The 22,496-nt window shown below is 39.2% G+C and overlaps 2 protein-coding genes across 4 annotated transcripts; one reads left to right on the forward strand and one right to left on the reverse strand.

The window, feature by feature from the left end:
- Window positions 1-258: 258 nt before the first annotated feature.
- Window positions 259-6,705, reverse strand: MRPL50 (mitochondrial ribosomal protein L50). Its single transcript, XM_003122043.5, has 2 exons — window positions 6,588-6,705; window positions 259-2,774 (listed from the first exon to the last, which is right to left on the reverse strand). The coding sequence occupies exons 1-2, from the start codon at window positions 6,677-6,679 to the stop codon at window positions 2,387-2,389; spliced, it is 480 nt and encodes a 159-aa protein (XP_003122091.1). The 5' UTR covers window positions 6,680-6,705; the 3' UTR covers window positions 259-2,386.
- A 206-nt stretch (window positions 6,706-6,911) lies between these two features.
- Window positions 6,912-17,849, forward strand: ZNF189 (zinc finger protein 189). Of its 3 annotated transcripts, none has more exons than XM_084991469.1 (3): window positions 6,912-7,281; window positions 7,976-8,102; window positions 15,093-17,849. In XM_084991469.1, exons 1-3 carry the CDS (start codon window positions 7,249-7,251, stop codon window positions 16,811-16,813), a joined length of 1,881 nt encoding a protein of 626 aa, XP_084847595.1. In that variant the 5' UTR covers window positions 6,912-7,248; the 3' UTR covers window positions 16,814-17,849. The 3 variants fall into 3 exon arrangements, with proteins under 3 accessions (XP_084847595.1, XP_005652762.3, XP_084847606.1); XM_005652705.4 differs by having other exon boundaries at window positions 8,018-8,102; XM_084991480.1 differs by having other exon boundaries at window positions 8,021-8,102.
- The last annotated feature ends 4,647 nt before the right edge of the window (window positions 17,850-22,496 follow it).

Consider the following 22,496-nt stretch of genomic DNA (forward strand, 5'->3'; position numbering starts at 1 on the left):
AATCCCACTAGGAACCATGAGGTTGCGGGTTTGATCCCTGGCCTCGCTCAGTGGGTTGAGGATCTGGCATTGCCCTGCTGTGGTGTAGGTTGCAGACGTGGCTTGGATCCCGCATTGCTGTGGCTCTGGCGTAGGCCAGTGGCTACAGCTCCGATTCAACCCCTAGCCTGGGAACCTCCATATGCTGCGGGAGTGGCCTAAGAAATGTCAAAAAGACAAAAAAAAAAAAAAAAAAAAAAAAAAGACCATGAACCTCTATTTTATTAGCAGTTTTTAATGCAAGCACACCTGTGTTCAATAGCCCAATAGTGTAAAATTTTTAATACTTTTATGCAGCAACCATTTAGTTTTTAAATAGGTAAACCTATTATGATTACATCACATGTTTTTAGTTATCTCAGAGAACAAGTTAGCAAACCTAATTCAATCTTCTCAGGAAAACTAAAGGTCATTATTCTGATATATTAGGTTCTAAACCAGGGATGTCCTCTAGTTGTTGATGGATGTATAGTTTACCTACTTATAGAATCAGAATCTGCATTTTAGAGAGATCCCAAGTGATTCATAAGCACATTAAATTTGGAGAAACACTGTTCCAGGCTGCAAAGGAGTGATTTCTTCGGCCCTAACACTTATGAGCTCTCCAGTTGAAACCAAGTATTTTTCCACACTGCCTTTACCGTCCTTTACTTCCATCTTGCCCTTTGCACATTTTTCTGAATCTCCAGATTGGAAGATAAAAGTTGTGAGGGAAATGAGATAATCAAACCTTGTATGTAACATTGAAGTGTTTCCGTGCTGAATCCCTTTCACATAGAATCAGAAGGGACACAATAGCTCTAATGTTTAAGTTCCAGGACTCCAGACACTTTGATACTCCAGATATTTTTGAAGTTCTTCATACCAGAGGTTACTGAAAATCTGATTGTCTGCTGATGACATTTATAGAGCATAACTGTACTGTTATGCTAATACAGTACTAATTTTTCTCATAAACATACCAGAATTTATAAACTCAACTTATTTTTGCCCTCTTCAGAGAAGTCATCCTAGGAAAGAAAATATGCAATTTCCTTTGTTTAAAACCTATCACTTTTCTTTCAGAATTATTAGTAGTCAGGATAAAAATAGAAGAAATTCCTTCTCCTTGAGTCATTACTCTCCAGCCATATCTACATCTGAACAAAAATAATTCCTAATTTAATCACTTTCTCATTTTTGTCATCCAGAACCATCTGGGGTTAACTCGTTATTTGAGTAATTCTCATAAATTAAGTATACCAAAGTCTGCAAAAACTTATCAGTGACAGGCACTCAAGGCCACTTTTTAAGTTACAGAAAAGAAAAACAGCTTGAAACAAACATTATCTCCTTCGAAGAGAAAACCCATTTAGATGTAGAATTTGGTACATGTTACCCAAAAAAAAGGCCACACCACTTAATACTTGGCACACATTCTAACTCTTTCATTTGTAATACTTAAATTAACAAAACGACAAGTCAGAAAAGCAAATTTCACCTTAAATTAAAAACACAATTCAAGAGGGAGTTCCCATCGTGGCTCAGAGCTAACAATACCAACTAGTATCTATGAGGATGCAAGTTCAACCCCCAGCCTCATTCAATGGAAAGGATCTGGTGTTGCCATGAGCTGTGGTGCAGGTCACAGATGAGACTTGGATCTGGCATTGCTATGGCAGTGGCACAGGCCCGTGGTTGCAGCTCCAACTTGACTCCTATCCTGGGAACTTCTATATGCTGTGGGTGTGGCCCTAAAAAGACCAAAAACAAAACAAAACAAAAAAAAACCCACCACACTTCAAGAAATCTATTTTAATTTCAAAAGAGATTAATTCATATTGAATAGTATCATTTTCTACTATATCCACTTGTGCAATAAAGCAAATAGTGAAAGAAACTCTCATAATATACAACACAGATTTTCATGTTTCTTTTATAACTACCCATTTCCTTATTTGTATATGTAATACATATAAAAATACTATCTCAGATTTAAGAGATCTAATACGATTAAAACATTCTTTTGTATCTAATAGTTTATGCCTATGAAGAACAAAGACCACATCTGAACATGCCTTAAACTCAAGTTAATTATGGTTGTCTTCCAAAGAAGAATATTTTTGTAAATTATTTCCTTATTCTACAAAAAAACAAAAGTTTCAGCAAATATGAAAAAAGAAAATCCAGTGATGTATCAATTCATGATGACAAAAAAAAAGAGACATAACACATTCTTCCACAGAAAAAGTGGGTTTAATGAACAGTTCTGATAGCATTTCAAATGGTAAAGTATCAAAAAGTCTGATAAGCAACCTCCCTCTCAAGGGGAAGAAAATGCTTTCAATGTGTTCCTCTTCTGAACTGTTCAGTAACCCCAAGTGATTTTTAAGTTGTGAGGGAGATTACTGGCAATGAGTTCATCAAATTTAGATCTATCCTGAACAGGCACATTATAGAAATCAAGAACATCTCTGACCCTGCACATCTGGTGAAGCCTGGAGTTAGGCACTGCATGGCGCAAATCATTAGCTAAACGTGCCAAGAAGCTGAACTTCAGATGAACATCTTCCAGGGAGATATCCTGCCAATTGCTAGGTACAGATGAGCCAAAAACTTCTTTGACGTGAGATTCCAAACGACTCTGGAGATCTTCAGGTGGTATGTATGTTCGGCTTTGTATGGGTGGACACACCAGGATAGGTTCTTTCTTTACCTCTTCTACTGTCTCAGCCACCACTGGCTGCTTCTCTTTTCTGGAATGATCACAAACAAATATATGAATCTTTAGTTAACTGTATCAATGAAGTTGACAAGTTGACAACACCAGACTTAATCTTGCCTATCAATCTAAATCAATAAATAATTGCACACTTACTACTTTTCTGGGCACTGTTGAGAAAACAAAGAATAAGACAGGTCCCTGCCCTTGGAAGCTTACAGTTGAACTGAACTGGCACAGAGAGAAAACAAAAGCTAATTTCAAATTTTACATGCTCTAAGAATTCTCAAGAATGCATGAAGAAGGTAAATTGTTCTGTCTGAGATTTCCTGAGCCTCCCAGATCCAAACCCAATCTACCTCTATAATCTCATCTCCCACTAATCTCCTACCTATATACACTCTATGCTCTACCCAAACTAAACTGCATTGTTTCCCACTTTCCTGATGACATGTGTTAGCTCAAGTTTTATCCTATCTGAGATGCCTGTCTTTCATCTCCACTTATAAAAATCTTACTTATCCTCTAAGTCCTAGGACAAAACTGTTCTCTCTCAAACCTTACTTGATTTCCTCACTCAAACCTAAGTGTAAGTTCTTCTGATCTCCCATAGCATTTTATATTGTTCTCAGAGCATGTTGCGACCTGAATCTTAATTTTATTTACATTCTACTTCTCTTACTAGATCAGGATTTCTCACCCCAAATATTATGGACATTTTGAGCCAGATAATTCTTTGTTGTGGGAGGCTCTCCTACTGACTATAGGTTGCTCAGCAGCATCCCTGGCCTCTGCTCACTAAATCCTAGGAGCACTGCTGTCCTCAGTCATAATAACCAAAAATGTATTATCAAATATTCCCCCTGATGGGCAAAACTGTCCCTGGAACCACTGCGCCAGATTATAAACTCCTGAATACAGAGATGTTTTGATTTGGGGAATCCTTTAAAACTGCTTGAGTAACTATTATTGAGTATCAGGGCCAATGTGAAGGAATCTGTGACGCATTATTTCAGTGCTTAATATTTGTTCATTAACTAACTCCTGTCTTCTATGGAGCTGGCATCTGATTGGGATTGGTCATCTCTACAGAAACTGGAGTACACTAGAAATGAATGGTCCAGCCCCTCGCCTCCCCCCCAAAAAAATTATAATACCATTCCTCTTTGCCTACTCAAAAGACTCTCTCTACATCAATTCTCTTTTTTTTTTTTCTTTTTTTTTTTTTTTGCTTTCTAGGGCCTCACCAACAACACATGGAGGTTCCCAGGCTTGGGGTTGAATTGGAGCTACAGCTGCCAGCCTGCGCCACATCAGATTCGAACCATGTTTGCGACCTACAACACAGCTCAGGGCAACACCGGATCCTTAACCCACTGAGCGAGGCCAGCAACGGAACCCGTAATTTCATGGTTCCTAATCGGATTCGTTTCTGCTGCACCACGACAACGGAACCTCCTCTGCATCAATTCTTTATCAATTACTCCCTATCTCACTAGAGTATTCCTATGGCACACAATATACTGCAGTATCTCCCATCTTTAAAAACATTCCTCCTAAAATCCATGTTTCGCTCCAGCTTCCTTTACAACAAAACTTCTCAAGAGTTGCCTATATTTAATGGTCTCTACTTCCTCACCTCCCACCTTCTCCTCAAACTACTCCAGTAACATCATAATGAAATATTCCTTTCATCTCAGTTATCTCTTATAAAAGCACACCTCATGTTATGCCTTCATAAGACATAAAATATCACAGATATCAAACTGAAGGCCTGCAGCAATACTGCATCAAGCAAGTCTATGAGTGCCATTTTTCCAACAGCATTTGCTTACTTCATGCCTCTGTTACGTTTTGCTAGTTCTCAGTGGAGAAGTAACTGCAAATGTAGTGGAAAGAACAAGAGAACCAGAATTAGAAGTAGACCCTAAAAGATGTAACTGAAACGCTGCCATCGCATGATAAAACCTCAACGTTGAGGAGTTGCTTCTTATGGATGAGGAAAAAAAAAAGTTTGAGATGGAATTTGCTCTTGGTAAAGATGCCATGAAGATTGCTGAAAACACAACAAAGGATTTAGAATGCTACATAAACTTAGTTGATAAAAAGGTGCAGAGGAGTTCTGCTATGACACAATGGGGTCAGAGAACTAAGACACAGGTTCAATCTCTGGCCCAGCACAGTGGGTTAAGAACCCAGTGCTGTTGCAGGTGCAGCTTAGTCTTAATTATGGCTTTGATTTGATCCCTGGCCGGGGAACTCCATGTGCAGAGAGGCAGCCAAAAAAAAAAAAAAAGGTGCAGAATTTCAGAGAATTGATTGCAATACTGAAAGAAGTGGATAACATGCTATCAAATATCATTTCATGCTACAAAAAAATCATTTGTGAAAGAGCCAAGTGATGCAGCTAAATTCTTTGTCTTATTTTAAAGAATTGTCAGACACTTCACCTTTCATCAACCACTGCCTTGAACTATCAACAGCCACCAACATCTAGACAAGACACACCAGCATAAGGCTCACATGATGCGTAGCATTTTTTTTAAGCATTAAAGTATTAAGCTAAGGTATGTATATTGCTTTTTTAGACATAATGCTATTGCACATTTAACACACTACAGATAGTAAGCATAACTTTAAATGCACAGGGAAACCAAAAAATTCCTTTAACATGCTTTGAGATATTCACTTTACCTAACCCTAACCCTTTGTTTGTTGGAAAACAAACCTCAGTAGCTCCAAGGTACACCTTATACTGTTCTAGTTTTCCTCATAATTTACCACTTTCTGAAATTATATTCTACATTTGTTCATTTTTTCCTCCGCCAAAAGACATATTCTATGAGAATAAAGATTTGGTCTGTTTTAACAACCGTATCCCTCACATCTAGACACTTGCATATAGCAGACACTCTAGCAAAACTTGGTGAGTAAGTAAATAAAACAAACTTAAAAGGAGATTTGAAAGATAATAATAAACATTAACCAAAAGAGGGGAAGCTAATAAATACATGAGCTGATAACAAAAATCCTTTTACTGAAAGAGTTTATGTCTGAAACTTAAGAGGGCATACATTGTTCCCTGATGTTCCTCTAAGTTTTGATGTCATAACACTTCCTGAGTCAAAAAGATTTATCTTGACAAAATTCCACATGGCGCTGTGGGAAAAGCAGTTTGATGGACGAGTTAAGAGACCTGGGTTCCACATCCACCTGTCATTAAGTTGCTTTCTGACATTTAGCAAAAAAAACTTTCTGTGGGCCCTCAGTTTCCTCATATGTCAGAGTACTTACGCTCAGAGAAGGGGCTTTGTTTCTGTTGCTGTATCCTATTTAGAGAAATGCTGGGCCTGAGCTGGCGACTAGTATCGGTTGAATGAACCAATGAACTAACAAACGAACACAATGAGGAGTTCTGCTTGTGAAGAAATAAACGCCGCAAACGAATTTAGTTCACCAAGCACGTTCAAATTCCTATTCTGAATTGACCGTCGGAAACGAGTCATTCCTTTCCTGAGATCCTACTCCACTAGGTGCCTAGAGCGCATGGTCAGTACTGCTTGCTTAATAAATTAACGGGTGAAATGAAAGGGAAAGGGGAAAGTATTTCGGTTCTAAGATTTGTAAACTGAGGCCAAAGGAAGTGACTGGACCACCACTCGCGGAACCTGGTGCTTGTTTCTCAACTCAGAACCCTAACGCACTTTATCGTCCCTTCCCTAGCAAGACGCAGGAGGAGGTTCCTGTCTTAATAGCATGACGCTCCCTTCCGAATTCTCCTCTTCATCCTTCTCAGTTTCTCTCCTTATTTTCTGTGAGCTTGAACCACCATCACTTTCCGCTTTACCTGAATGGAGACCAAAATTCTCTGCGTGGCGCCCCAGAGACTGCACACGTGAGGCTTCTTCTGGCAAGACCGGAGACCCACCGTGCCGCCATCTTCGAGGAGAACTTCGAAACAAAACACCGCCCCCCGCCGGCAGTGACGCGCCAAGACCAGCCAATCAGGCGTAAGCTTAGTGTCAAGCATTCCCTTTTTCCTCTAAGCCTCACCATTGCTCCCTAGCCCTTTGCACTCCGGGAAATGTAGTCCGGTAGCCGTTGGCGGCTGAGACTGAACCCGGGCGCTCCCTCTGAGCCTGACGGGAGTTGTAGTTGGGGGGAGTCCCGGGAGGGTTCTGGGTGACGCCTTCTGGTCCGGGCGGGCGGTCATAGAGCTCTTTGGCTGAAAGCAAAAGGAGCAGGCAGCCGGGAGGAGGCTCTAGCGCGGCCTGGAAGGCCTGCGTAACTAGGCAGGGGAGGGCATTCGGGGTTAGGGGGCGGCCAAGAAGCGCATCTGACATGCTGCTGGGGTCGTGACCGCTCGGGGACCGAGGCAGGACCTGGCCATATCCAGCCTGGAGGCCTCGCCTTCGTCGGGCCTCATCTTCAGCGGCGGCGTAGGCCTTGCTAGAGGCTCCTTTTCGTGCGGCTACCCCGGATTCCTGCCCTGATTTTCTGTCGGAGAGATGGCCTCCCCGAGCCCCCCGACAGAGCCGAAGGTAGGTCGCCCCTCCGGGTATTCGTGTTCTTTCGCCATTACCCAACTAGGCCACGCCACCGTCGGTCGTGTCCGTCCCCCCCCCGCCCCCCGCCAGATTGCGGTCTTTAGGGCCAGCTTGGTGCGAGGGAGTACCCCTTTAATGCACCAGGGTGCCGGTCATGACCACACTATCCACTGGCTCCTTTTTTGAGAGCGACTGGATAAATTAGCTAAAGAAAATGAGTAGTGCTCCAAACTAGTGTTCTCATTTATGAGTTCTTTCAGGTGAGGTACCTTTTTTGACCCTCTCCTGTGTCTAATGCACCTGCTGCGATGCCTGGACCCAAGGTAGACGCATGGAGAACTTAACGGAATTGAAGTGAAAAGGGTCTCAAGCCAGTGCTAATAGAGAATTGGAGCGGGGCAATGAGGTGCAGGAAACTTGGGAAGGCCTTGGGTCAGTTTGCTAGAATTATAATATTGGGGAATAATTGATAAGCCAGAAAGCCTTATCCTAGGCCTCCTCACTACAGAAGGCAAAGATGCAGCAATAGAATTCAGTCTGTTCCCAGAATTGAGCCCAGTTTGGAACTCTTAGTTATCATGTGCCTCCTAGCCTACCCAGCCCTGATAAGTGATTGCTTCTGCTACTTTCAGTGCTAGAATTGTCCTTGAGACAACAAGAACTGACTACAGAAATCATACTATTTCAGGGGTTGCTGACATTTGAGGATGTGGCTGTGTTTTTTACCCAGGAGGAGTGGGATTATCTGGATCCAGCTCAGAGAAGCCTGTATAAAGATGTCATGATGGAGAATTATGGAAACCTGGTCTCACTGGGTAAGAATCTGCTGTTTCTCTGATTAAAATATATAAGAAACTGTAAGAAATCAGAACACTTGAGCCAGTATCATACCAAACTGCTTTGTTCCAAAGTTCTGATTCAAACCTTTAACCATGAATTATTTCCATGACTCTCATCCTTACCATCCTTGCAGTGACCAAAATACAAGCCTTTCTAGCTTCATATCTTCATAATCTCATTCCCATATTGCTCTGTACTTTCCCTCCTGGTTCATCCTCCCACTGCTTTCCTCCCACCCCTTTTTACTCTGCCTTCTGGAGCCCCTGTTCCTCTTCACACAATGTTCCCTACCCCTCCTGGCCTTAACTGAAACCTGGCATTTTCCCAAGGACACCACTTCTCTGGCAGTGGCTGCTTATTCTCCCACATCCTCATCCTTTCCCATCCTTTGTCTCAAGGCTGAAAGGGAAAAACTATTGTTCTCTGAGGTTTTCCTTGCTGTTCCCAAAGCATTACTTTTTCCACCTTCAAATACAATTTTTCTCTTTTGATGTCTCAGCTGTCTTGCTCTACCCACTCATTTCTTTTTCACTATCAACTGTCATTTTTTTTTTTTTTTTGGTCCCTCACACATAGATTTTGTCACATTTCAGAATCTTCTCTTTGCTAACCCACACCGTTAATATTGTAGTCATTACTTCAGCCTCATTGTATATTGACTGTATTGTCCTCAGGGACCCTGCTTCCCATTTTTATTCAGTAACTCACATCAAATGATCATACTCAATTTTGTCCTAACACGCAAATCTTATTCTTTGACCAATATCTTAATCTTTTTCAGGCAGTAGATGTTTATTGACTATAACTAAATGGGAGACCAAAGCAGACATGATCTCTGCCCACATGGAGCTTACTGCAACTTCTCATGTTTCTACCTCTCTGACTCCTTTCCTACCACTTATTTATTCTTAATGTTTCCTGTTCCTTGGCTTCTTTTTCCCCCCGGCCTCTCAGTTCACTACTGCCCTCACTTCCTTTTCTAATCCAAAGACCTATATATAAAATTAACCAGCATGTTTTATTGCCACCTTGTCATGTTCTAACCATTCTGCAAACTTCAAATCTTGTACTGGTTATAAAATCTGCCTTTTCTTTTCTCCTAGAGTTGATAAACACAGCAAGAGAAATTATTTAATCAGAAGAATCGATGCCCTGTATACTTACATGGCTTTTCTTTCTTCTAGTCTCCACTGGGTTTTTATATCTTAGCAAAGTTTTTATTATTAATTTATTAGCTGATGTCCCTGTTCCTTTTAGTAACTATTCCAAAAACTTAAGTTTTCTTTGGGTCCATCACTCAGTGGTGGACTTCACCTTCTGTTTCACAGAGAAGACAGAGGCCACTAAACGTGAACTCTCAACTTTTCCACCTCATGCTCACACTTAAGATCGCTTATCTTCTCACATTATCCAAGAACTTAGCAGTCTCTTTTTTTCCCTTATAGCTTCAGTCTTTGTTCTTTCTCCTCTGGTACCCTTATTCTGATGATAGATATGTTCATGGTTCTTTCAGTTGAAGAAAGAGGGGCAAGAAGACTTCTCCTTTGAGCCACAGTCTCTCTTGCTGCTTCCTGTAACCTACTATTTGTTCACTTCACAGCCAGGTTTTTGTACGAGTAGTTAATGTGTGTTCTCTTCTTTACCTCCCATTATCTCTATGCCCCTTTGCATGCCTCTGCCACTTGCTTTCAGTTGTTTAACAGTGGTCTGTAATAACCCAGTTGTCAAATGCAATAGGCTCTTTATGGACCGTATTTAATCCCCCTTCTCTATAGTTAGTTGAAATTCTTCTATTGCTTTGCATTCTCAGACTTCCTCTCAGCTATATACTCTCCTTGGCAAACCTTTTTTACACCCAGGTCATCAGCTACTGCTACGTGATAATAAGTCCCAAATCTTTATCTCCACTTAAGAGAGACAATATGGAGCCTATCTGCCTAAGTAAAAATCCTGGTTCTACCACTTACTAGCCTTATGGCCGTAGGTATATTACGTAACCTTTCTGTGCCTTTTTCCTTTTTTTTTTTTTTTTTTTAATAAAATGGAAATAATAGCACAAACCTTTTAGGGTTATTGTGACCATTAACTTAGTTAATATATGTAAAACATTTAGGACAGTGACTAGTGTGAAATAAGTACAGTGTAAATGTCAATTGCTGTCATTATTGTCTGTTGCACTCAAACTTCTTAGTCGTCTTCTTTTGAAGACCACATAAGTAACTTGCATCTGGCTAATCTCAGATAATCCATTAAGATCTCAAGGACCGCCTCTTCAGAATTAATCACTCTTTTCTCTTTGCTACCTTGTGTACACTTCGATTGCTAAATTTATTACAGTGTACTATAATCATTCTTTTTTTTTTTTTTTTTTTGGTCTTTTTTTGCTATTTCTTGGGCTGCTCCCACGGCATATGGAGGTTCCCAGGCTAGGGGTCCAGTCGGAGCTGTAGCCACCGGCCTATGCCAGAGCCACAGCAACTCGGGATCCGAGCCGCGTCTGCAACCTACACCACAGCTCACGGCAATGCCGGATCGTTAACCCACTGAGCAAGGGCAGGGACCGAACCCGAAACCTCATGGTTCCTAGTTGGATTCGTTAACCACTGCGCCACGACGGGAACTCCTATAATCATTCTTTATTTCTCTAATCAGACTGATCTTCAAGGGGACAGTAACGATATTTTTTCCAATTAATTTCTCTAGCATTTAGCACAGAGCCTAGCATATATTATATGCTTCTTAAATATTTGGGTGACTGAGTGAATATACTTAATTTAGGACTCAGTGTCTTTAGACATGATTATTGCATTCATCTATAAACTAGCCCTTTGCTTCCAGTCTTTTAATATATTCTCTTTACTGCCACTGAAGTGATTTTGTGTTAGTTTACTTAGAATTTCTGGTGATTCCTGATAGCTTAAAGGATAAAAATCTTAATTTCTTATCCTCTATACTAGGACCTCCCTATATAGCCTCTGCCTAGCTTTCTAGCTTCATCTGTTATTCCCTGCATACCACTTTGATCTCCAGCCATATCAGGTCCTGTTTTTGTTGTTTGTTTTTTTTCCCATTTTGCCATGGTGTCTCTGCATCACTGACAGCTTTATCTATCCATATGGTGTCCTGCTTATAATACCAGGCAAATACCCAGCCTTGCTGTGCCTAGTACTCTACAACGTGAGTACCATTTGGATAAAAGCTTGGCAGTGAGCCCATCTGTAATCTCCTACTTTCAGGCTCTCTTCTTGATTGTAGCTGAAATATAGCATTGCATCAATTATTATTTCCCTCCACAGTCTTTTCATCCTCCTCTATAAACTCTATCTCTTTCCCCTTGATGAGTGCTCAACTATTCTGCTATAGCGTTTTTCTACACTTCATCTTGTTACTCTACTTAATACAACTCACACAGCTTTGTAACATTGCCTCTTCAGTTATAACTATCCTTTCCATGGTGATTTTTCTTTAAAAACTTTAATAACTTTTTGCACATTGATGGTACAGCTGACAGGTTGATCTCGCAGTTCTTGACCTTTTTAGTTCTTTCAGTTGAAATAGACTTCTTCAGTTTTAATGACTTCTCTCCAGACTACTGGAGCCAGAATGAACCTTGACAGAATTGGGAATTGCTGTACGTAAAGACCTTAAATTCATTGTTTCTTTTCTTTGATTATAGTCTCTTTCTTATTATTTGTTCAACTACTCATTCATTCAATAAATAATTATAAAGCATTGTGCTAGGCGTGGGAATCCAAGTCCTTCGCGTGGGAATCCAAGTCCTGCCCCATTCTGTCATTCTTTTACCTAGAAAACTGGAGAAATGCACTTTGAGTCAACTGTCTACTGTATACTCTGAAAGAGAATGTAAGAGTGACTTAATCTTACCAGATATAGAATATAATATATTGCTAAAGTAAATAAAACAGAGAGGCATTGGCAAGAAAACAAATGGATCAAACAGAGAGTCAAATGAGTCTAGGCTTCCACACAGAGCAGCCTAGAAATAACTGGTCATTAGGCCATGGCTTGGTAGCTATAACCACCTTCTGAGGTATCTGTTATGCTTGTAGTTTATGTTCCCATCCTGTGGTCATAGGTAATTCCTCTAGAGTAGACAGTGTTGTTCAAGGGTCAGTTGTAATTAACTAGTTTTCTGCATCCTTCCTATTGAAATTTAGATTCAGTAGTATTTAATTGGTTCATAGGATTTTGGTCGAATACAGTTAGGTTCATAAATTGGTTTAGAAAGAAATAAAATCCTTATAATGTTGAATTTCATTAGCAATTTGGTTGACTCTATCTAAACCTATCTCTGTCCAGAAAAATGTTATGGATTATTTTTATAGGTCTTGCATTTTTTGTTAGATATATTCCTAGGTTTTCTGGGTTTTATTATCATGAAGAGCATATTTTTTTTTATAATATTTACCAACTGATTATTCTTAGTATTGAGAATCAGTATTTGGAGTTCCTCCTGTGGTACAGTATTTTAAGACTCTGACTACAGAGGCATGGGTTAATCACCAGCCCAGTGTGATAGGTTAAAGGATCCAGCATTGCTGCAGCTGTGGCTTGAATTCAGTCCCTGGCCTAGGAACTTCCATATGCTGCAGGTGTGGCCATCAAAAAAAGAAAAATGCAAAAAAAAAAAAAAGAAGAAGAACCAGTGTTTGTTTTGTATTAGTCCTGCTGTCACTATTGTATTTCATTTAATGCTTTTTTTAATCATTTATTTATATATATATTTTTTTCTACTGTACAGCATGGTGACCCAGTTACATATACATGTATACATCCTTTTTTCTCACATTAAGTGTTCCATCATAAGTGACTAGATGGAGTTCCCAGTGCTACACAGCAGGATCCCATTGCTAATCCATCCTGAAGGCTACATTCTCATTTAATTCTTTTAGGAATTTAGATAGGCATTCATAGCATCTGCAAATAATGTAATTTTGTCTTATTCTTCTGAGTAAAACCCTACAACAGTATGCACTGGGTAAACATTATCAAGAGACTGTACCTTCTCACAAGGAATTTACAATCCAATGAAAGAAACAAACAGTTACAAGTACAGTGTAATAATAGCTATAATGCAGTCATGGACAAGGGCTGGTGATCAAAAACAGAACACTTAAATCTGTCTAGTGGACTTAGTGAAGGCTTTGTAGAGGAACTATTGTTTTGCATTGAATCTTAAAGAGAAACCAAGAGTTTTTCAAATAAGCAGTGTTGGTGGACATTTAATAAATGAGAAATGGAAAGAATGTCATAAAAGACTAAAACACAATCCGTTCACCCACTTGAAGTGTGAAAGCATGGGTAGGTGGGTGAGTTGAAGCTTAAGAGACCTCAGGAAGTGCTGAGTATCATAGTGTAAAGAGATTTGATTTGATTTTAGAGATGGTGGAGTGCTAGTGAATCTACAGGTGGTGACATGATTAGAACTTTACGAAAAAGCTTTCCAGAGATCAAATAGATGAAATAGATGCAACCAAAAAACCAGATCTAAGGATGGCTTTTGCAGTAATCCAGGGAAAAAGAGGAAGAATAAAATACTAGAGAATAGAATAATTGATTTTGGTGATTGATTGATGGTAAGAAAAAGAAATCTAGGATGATTTCTGACTTTGGGACTTTAAAAAGTGATGGATGGTGATACCTCTCAAGGGAAGATAATTAGAGGTAGAGACAGACATGAGAACAAATGACGATGGTCATGTTAATTGTGAGCCCTTTTTGAGACAACTAAGTGGCAATGTTCAGAGACTGTGCGTAGAGCAAATAAGTATGTAAACCTGGATAGCAACAACTTTAAAGAGTTGACAAAGGAAGAGAAATATATGAGGAAAGTGTATTAGAAAAGGCTAAAGAAGTAGGGAGGGAACTGGAACATAATGGCGTAGAAAACAAAATAGGGTCAGATGCTTCTGAGCGAAATAAGGACAATTATGTTGTCTTTCTTCCAACACATGCAAAATCATCATTTCTCAGATGTCATACAGATTCTCACTTAGAACTAGATGGCTCAAACTTGGGTCTTATTACATCTTTAGAGCAGTGATAATCATGTATACTTGATACTTGTGGTAAATGAAGTTATAAGCTACCATAGACTGCTCTTTTTCTTAGTTCCTTCCATTAGCTCTGACCATGTTCCCTTTTTTTTTTTTTCCCTGTCTTTCTATATCATAGAGTCCATGTCACTTCAACCCAGTTTTTTTTAAAACCATTTGTTCCTTTATACAGGAGCTGCTTTATTTAATATCATTTTATCATATTCTTTCCCCATTTTTAATTGTCATCCATTCCATTTGGCTGGGGGCTTCTTGCCTTATCTGTAAATCCTGACTCATTATACAATACCTGGAATGCTTTTGATCACAATAAATTAACTCTTATTAATGGATGAATTGTTGTTTCCCATGGTTTTTGTCTTTTATCCTTTTCATCATCATTTTATGTGTTCTTTTCTGTCAGTTATTTGGTCTATTCACATTTCAATAATGCCACCTCATCTAAAATTTTCCTGAGCCTACTGTTTTCTTCCCATGTTATCCTTTCTTCCTAGATAGATTGTTTCATATCACCACTATTTGTTTTATTTCTTAGTATGCCCATCTTACTTTGCATAATTCATTGTTGATTTTTCAGCCCTTCCTCTCAACTCTCCTTTCTCCAACTGATGCATTCTGTGCCTTGTAAACATTCTTTTCATACCCTTTCTCCAATAAAAACATTTCATTTCATCAGATAACTAATACTAAATAATGTTTATAAAGCTTGTACTGTTTGTCAAGCAGTTCTAAATACTTTATGTATATGAACTAATTTAATCATCACAAGAATGCTAGAATGTAGTAAAGTACATTTTATGGACATAGTAGATTAATTTATCTTATGAAAGTTTCCTCTTGCTGGCAAAGAGCTTGCCTGATGTTTCTGTTTTCCATTTATTATTCCAGATGTTTTGAACAGAGATAAGGATGAAGCACCAACTGTGAAACAAGAAATTGAGGAAATTGAGGAAGAAGTGGAACCTCAGAGTGTAATAGTTACAAGAATCAAAAGTGAAATTGACCAGGATCCTATAGGTAGAGAGACCTTTGAACTTGTTGGTAGGTTAGATAAACAGAGAGGAATCTTCTTGTGGGAAATACCAAGGGAGTCTTTGACCCAGGAACAGAGAATGTTCAGAGGAAACACTAACATTATCCGTAAGAGACCAAACTCAGAAGAGAAATGCCATAAATGTGAAGAATGTGGAAAGGGTTTTGTCCGCAAGGCTCACTTCATTCAACATCAAAGGGTCCATACTGGAGAGAAACCTTTTCAATGTAATGAATGTGGGAAAAGTTTTAGTCGAAGTTCATTTGTTATTGAACATCAGAGAATTCACACTGGGGAAAGGCCCTATGAGTGTAATTACTGTGGAAAAACCTTTAGTGTGAGCTCAACCCTTATTAGACATCAGAGAATCCACACTGGAGAGAGACCCTATCAATGTAATCAGTGTAAACAGAGTTTCAGCCAGAGAAGGAGCCTTGTTAAACATCAAAGGATTCACACAGGTGAGAAACCCCATAAATGCAGTGACTGTGGGAAAGCCTTCAGTTGGAAGTCACATCTGATTGAACATCAGAGAACTCACACTGGTGAGAAACCCTATCACTGTACCAAATGTAAGAAAAGCTTTAGTCGAAATTCATTACTTGTTGAACATCAGAGAATTCACACAGGGGAAAGACCCCATAAGTGTGGTGAATGTGGGAAAGCCTTTAGATTAAGTACATACCTTATCCAACACCAAAAAATCCACACTGGTGAGAAGCCTTTTCTTTGTATTGAATGTGGAAAAAGCTTCAGTCGGAGCTCATTCCTTATTGAACATCAGAGGATCCATACAGGTGAAAGACCTTATCAGTGCAAAGAGTGTGGGAAAAGCTTCAGTCAACTTTGCAACCTTACTCGTCATCAGAGAATTCACACGGGGGACAAACCACATAAATGTGAGGAATGTGGAAAAGCCTTTAGTAGAAGCTCAGGTCTTATTCAGCATCAGAGAATCCACACCAGAGAAAAGACTTATTCATACAATGAACCTAATGAAAGTTTTGATCCAAATTGCAGTCTTGTTATACAGCAGGAAGTCTACCCTAAGGAAAAATCTTATAAATGTGATGAATGTGGGAAAACTTTTAGTGTCAGTGCTCATCTTGTACAGCATCAGAGAATCCACACTGGTGAAAAGCCCTACCTATGTACTGTATGTGGGAAAAGCTTCAGTCGGAGTTCATTTCTTATTGAACACCAGAGAATCCACACTGGTGAGAGACCCTATCTGTGCAGACAGTGTGGCAAAAGTTTTAGTCAGCTTTGTAATCTTATTCGACATCAGGGTGTTCACACAGGTAATAAACCCCATAAATGTGATGAATGTGGGAAGGCCTTTAGCCGGAACTCAGGCCTTATTCAGCATCAGAGAATACACACAGGAGAAAAACCTTATAAGTGTGAGAAGTGCGACAAAAGTTTTAGTCAACAGCGCAGCCTTGTCAACCATCAGAAGATCCATGCCGAGGTGAAAATCCAAGAAACCCATGAATGTGATGCTTGTGGCGAAGCCTTCAATTGCCGAATATCTCTTATTCAGCATCAAAAATTGCACACTACATGGATGCAGTAAATGTAGAAAGATACTTAAGTTCAGTTTGACTTGAGACTGGCTACCCAAGTGCAGTTTCACTATGGCTCAGTGTCGAGTCAGATTTAGTGATAAAGCAGATTCTATTTGGCCTCAGGCACATGGTTTCTGAAGATTCTCTGAATAACAGGCAGCTGCCCACAGGTAGTTGAAGACTTCCATTACTCTTTATTTTGATAAATCATAGAGAAAGACTCAGTAATTTAAGCATCTTTCTTTAGTAAATCTTTCAGCAGAGAGAAACCCAGGTTCAGAGCACTTAGTTATAATTAATAAAAGGAGAAGAACAAAGTTGCGTTGCTGCAGGGGAGCTGGAAGCAGCTGATGTTAGAAAACTAGAATAATAATTCAGAGACCTCTGTCACCATGATAATATAGTGGTTTTTTTCAGTTCCACAATGTTTGGCTATGCATGGCCAAAGTTCAGTAATTAAGCATATGATTACGGAGGAAACAAAGCCCCCATTTTTCTTTTTAAACTGGCATCCAAAGTTTTTGTCATTGTTTAAGCCAGTTGTTTGGCATGTGGGTTAAAGGCAGTTTCAATGCCATGTGGTTCTCAGATCCCTGAAATTAATGGACCATTAATTTTACATGTAAAGTAAATATAAAATGTAATTAACAAACCTAACAAAGGTGTTACCAAGGAACCTTTGGGAGTGCCTTTTTTTGTTGTTTTCAAGATGGGCCCAAAAAGGTGGAGAAAGACACTATTCTTTTTGTGACCTCCCATATGTGAAAGAAATTTGTAGTCCTAGACAGATAATTTTATTCCTGCACTATTAGTAAGTAGCATGTGAAGGTGTAAATATTTTGATTACCAGGGGTTGGAAATAAAAAGACCTGGAGTCTAAGCTAGGAAACTGACATATTTTGGTATTGCTTTGGTTTTTATGGTAACTAGACTTTGCATGCAATTTTAAAATCCTTATTTCTGGTTCTAGGGCTTCCCTTAGTTAATGGTTATTATAAACCTGTCAATTCATTTGTTCTAATCATTAAAACTGTTTTGTTTTTTGCTTTGTGTAAGAGTTCTTTGTTATTCTGGTGTAAAATGTGTCCTGTCAAATATATTGCTGCATTTAAAACTTAGAATCAAGAACTTAAAAGGAATTGCTCTCATTGTTCTACCTCTGACTAATTACCTTTTTGGATATAGTTCATTTAAGTTCAAGTTCTTTAGTTTCTGAGTATAGAATTCCAAATCACCAGCATTCCGTAATTCTAACGTCCTAGTAGTTTAAGCAAAAGACCTCACTTTCTTCTATACCTTCAACATTCTAAAGATCGCCTCCACACTCCCTCTTCCCATCTCTGACTGTGTGTATGAGCAAATGATGTCATGGTTACCATATAATTAGCTTTTCAGAATAGTTTTTAGCTCAATGAAAAGTACAAAAAGTAACTGATACTGCACTTAATTTTTCAATAAAATTCTCTTACCCCGAATCTCCATTTTACTTATTCTGCTCCAGTGCTTCCCCAGTCTAGGTAGGTCACAACTAATAATGAGGTTCTTAGACCCATTCTCAGTGTTTTGAAAACCCTAATGCAAAGTGTGTGTTTTTGCTGCATGCACACTAAAACATTGCTTTGCTTTATGCTGAAATTGCATTGCTGCATGTATGTCTATCTTACTGAGCAGAAGTTCTAGCTGTTGACCTCATTATAATTTGGGGCCATGGATATATGAGATATTTCTACTAAAAGTAAATAATTTTTAACATCTTTGAATGTAAATCTGGAGCAACAGCTTCAAACCCCAGTATCAATGAAACAATTCTTGTCTATATGTACAATTCATTGGCTCATAAGAACACCTAGTCAAAAAGGAGTTTGGGTTTATTTATTTTTCTTTTTACAACTCCTGCATTATATGTAAGTTCCCAGGCTAAGGGTCAAATCAGAGCTGCAGTTGAGGCCTGTGCCACAACCATAGCAACACCAGATCCAAGCCGCATCTGTGACCTATGCCACAGCTTTTGACAATTCTGGATCCTTAACCCACTGAGTGCAGGAAGGTATTGAACCCAAGTTCTCACAGAGATGATGTCAGGTCCTTAACCCACTGATCTACAACAGAAACTCCTGGTGGGTTGTAGGCTTTTTTTTTTTTTTTTTTTTTTTAGCTCTGTAACATTCACTGCTCTTTTCCACAAAAATGACAGAAATCTGCAGAGGGCTCTAGAGAGAGATATGACGCTCCTAGAAGAGAAGGGAAGGAGAAAGTTAAATCAAGAGGAGATGATGCTTAAGATGAGACTAAAAGTTGAGTACTAGGAGAGAGTAATCCTGTCTGAAGACGGAGTTGTGAGAGGACCTGATAGCAAGAGTGAACTCTGGTTCAGTCCGGTTACTTGGTGATGAGAATATGGCAAAAGGGGAGGCTGCCCATAAACAAGAGTTGTCATGCTAAAGAGATAGGACTGTATTCGGTCTAAAGTTCTGTAGTAACATTTTCCTTATATTTAATTAAGACATGCGCAAGAAAAGGATGTTTTAAGTGTATGCTTCAGTGGATTTTCAGAACTGAACACCTATATGACTGGCAACTAGTTTAAAAAATACTGCTAGTACCCCAGATTTTTCACTTGTGTACCTTTCCAAGTACTGCACATACAACACACATCTTGTGATGCCTACATTTTAACTCAAGAGATCGCGTGGCTGTGAATAGGAATGAAAAGACTGGTTCTTGACCTTTCTTAGATTTGGGGACCTTATCCTCACAAAACTGTACAAAGGGCTCAAGGGCCCGTGATTTCCATGTTAATTAACTTCAAGAGTCTCAGAGCAGTATAATTGAGAGACAGTGGTATTTTTAATGCAGTGGGAATGAAAGAAGGAGATAAATGAGAAATATAGAGTAAAACTTGATTGATAATTGGATGAGGAAAGTAAAGAGGAGTAAGATTCAAGGTGAGTTTGGCTGGTTGGGGCTCTTACTCACTAAGGGGTAGAGGGGGATAAAGGTGTACCTGCTGTGGAGTGAAGAGAATAATAAAGTTTTGGGGCATGTAATGTTTGGTCTATCTGTGAGACAGTAGAGATGTCAGAAGGAAATTGGAGAGGTGGATATGGTACACAGGGAAGATCCAGGTTAGAAATTCATTTAGGAATTCACCAGTGTTTAAATACAAAAATAAAGATTTTTTTTTTTTTTTTAATGGCTACACCTGCGGCATATGGAAATTCCTAGGCTAGGGGGTGAAATCAGAGCTGCAGCAACACCAGATCCCAGCCACATCTTCAACCTGTACTGCAGTTTACTGCAACACTGGCTCCTTAACCCACTGAGTTAGGCCAGGGATTGAACCCACATCTTCACAGAGGCAACACTGGGTCATTAACCCACTGAGCCATAACAGGAACTCCCTGAATCAAGATTTAAAGAAAGAATAAAGCAAGAAAAGAAATCCAGAGGTCCACTCTTGTTTAGTGGGTGGGCAAGATTCAAAGGAAACTGGGAGGAGCAGCCAGAAGTATTGAAGGAGTTCCCTGGTGGACTAGCATTAGGGATTCAGCATTGTCACCGCTGTGGCTTGGGTTACTGCCATAGCTCAGGTGCAATATCTGGCCCAGGAATTTCTGCATGCTGTGGGCACAGCCCAAAGTAAATAAAAATTTTAAACTATCAAAAACCCACTACATAGTGGTAACTGCTATAGGAAAGTAACCTGGAAGAGTGTGGCAGAGACATCAAGGAAGGGTTGAAGAGTGTCCTTTAGATTGGATTACTAGAAAGTCATTAATAAGTTCTACAAGAGCAGCTTTTGAAATTGGGAAGAGCCAGTTTTCAGGGGTTTAACTAGTGTCTGAAGAGTGTAGATCGTCATTCCCAAATATTATCAATTCATGGTGAAAAGTTTACTCTCTACATTCAAATGGTAAGAAAATATGGTATCTTTGTAAAAAGGCTAAATTGATTAAAGACCTTAATCGTATTTATTCTGAAATAATGCCTCTCTTTTTATTTATTTTTTGTTATTATTATTATTGTTATTGTTATTATTATTACATTTTTAGGGTTGCATCTGCGGCATTTGGAAGTTCCCAGGCTAGGGATCAAATCAGGGCTACAGCTGCCAACCTATGCCACAGCCACAGCAATGCCAGATCTGAGCTGCGTCTGCAACCTACAGCACAGCTCACAGCAACAATGGATTCCCCCCGTCACCTGCTCACTGAGCGGGGCTGGGGATTAAACCCGCATCCTCATGTATTTGTTGTATTTGTTTCTTCTGCCCCACAATAGGAAACTCCCAATGCCTCTCTTTTAAAATAAAGAAGTCCTTTATGAAATAATAGTATTTTTAAGGGATGGTCTGTTGAATTTATGTTCTTTCAAAAAAAATGGCAGCCCAATTATCAATTTTACTGGTCTATAAAAGGGAATAAAAAGTAGACTATGAATATAAAGAGGTATATAGATTGAGCTTAAAGAGAAAATTGAGTATTTTTCCATTCGGAAGAGATACCCAGTTGAGGGAGAAGCTGAAGATAAAGAGGAGCAGGTAGAAATTAATTGAATTATTGGCTAAGAAAAAGTGAATCTCAGCGCTAATGGTAAGATTTACTATTCCTCGTCTTTGGGAGAAAAGCGATAGAGGACAGATTTAGTGTCTGGTTAGAGGAAGGGGAAGAAACAGAATGCACTTGAGATGACATTTAAAAAAAATAGTCAAATTCTTGTTTTCAAAAAGGCAGGGAAGGAAGAGGGACAGCCACCATGAAGGGTAGGGGCAAGAACCTTGTCAATAGTAAAAATTTGCAGTAGCAATTAGGGACAATGGACGAGAGAACCAAGCAAAAACTTGGTGAGAGCATGTAGGGTTTCATTTAGGGCCCAGCTGAAATAAAAGACTGAGCTTTTAATGGCATTAGTCAAATTCCTTGTGGGAATGAAATAATTTTGAAAGAAAATTAGGTTGAAGAAGATGAAGCAAAATATTAGTTAGTAGATGTTTCTGGGTTCTTCAAAGAAACAGAACTAATAAACCAATAGGATGGATGGAGGGAGAAAGAGAGAGAGAATAGAACTGGCTCTTGTGATTTTTGAGACTAAGAAGTCCCATGATATGCCATTCATAACTTGGAGAACCATGAAAGCCAATAGTAAAAATCAATCTGAGTCCAAAGGGGCCCAAGAACCAGGAGAACTGATGTCCAAGGACAGGAGAAGAGGAATGCCCTGCTTGGGCAGATAGCAAATTTGCCTTTCTACACCTTTTTGTTTGATTCTGGCCCTCAACAAACTGGATGATACACACAGCATTGTTAAACTCAGACGAAAGATTTAAATGCAGAAACACCCTTGCAGACACACGGAAAATACTGTTTAGCTGACATAACTTAGCCCAATCGAGTTAAAACATAAAATAAACCATTACGGTAGATAACAGTTTTTTGTTTTTTTTTTTTTTTCAGCCATGTCCATGGCATCTGGAAGTTCCTGGGCCAAGGACTGAACCCACACCACTGCAGCAACTCAGGCTGCTCTAGTGACAATGCCACATCCTTAACCTGCTGCACCACAAGAGAATTCCCATAACAGTTTAAAATGAGCAACTGAAAGAAGTCTTTTCTGGAAAAACAAAATTGGAAATTACTGTAATACTCCATTTCTCTGAAATTTTGATGAATGAGGACTTTCGCTTTCATCTGT

This window comes from Sus scrofa, chromosome 1 (assembly GCF_054392235.1).
Source record: "Sus scrofa isolate SSC_HxYL_T2T_F1_AM1 chromosome 1, Sscrofa_HxYL_maternal_Yorkshire_Landrace_v2.0, whole genome shotgun sequence".
NCBI lineage: Eukaryota > Metazoa > Chordata > Mammalia > Artiodactyla > Suidae > Sus > Sus scrofa.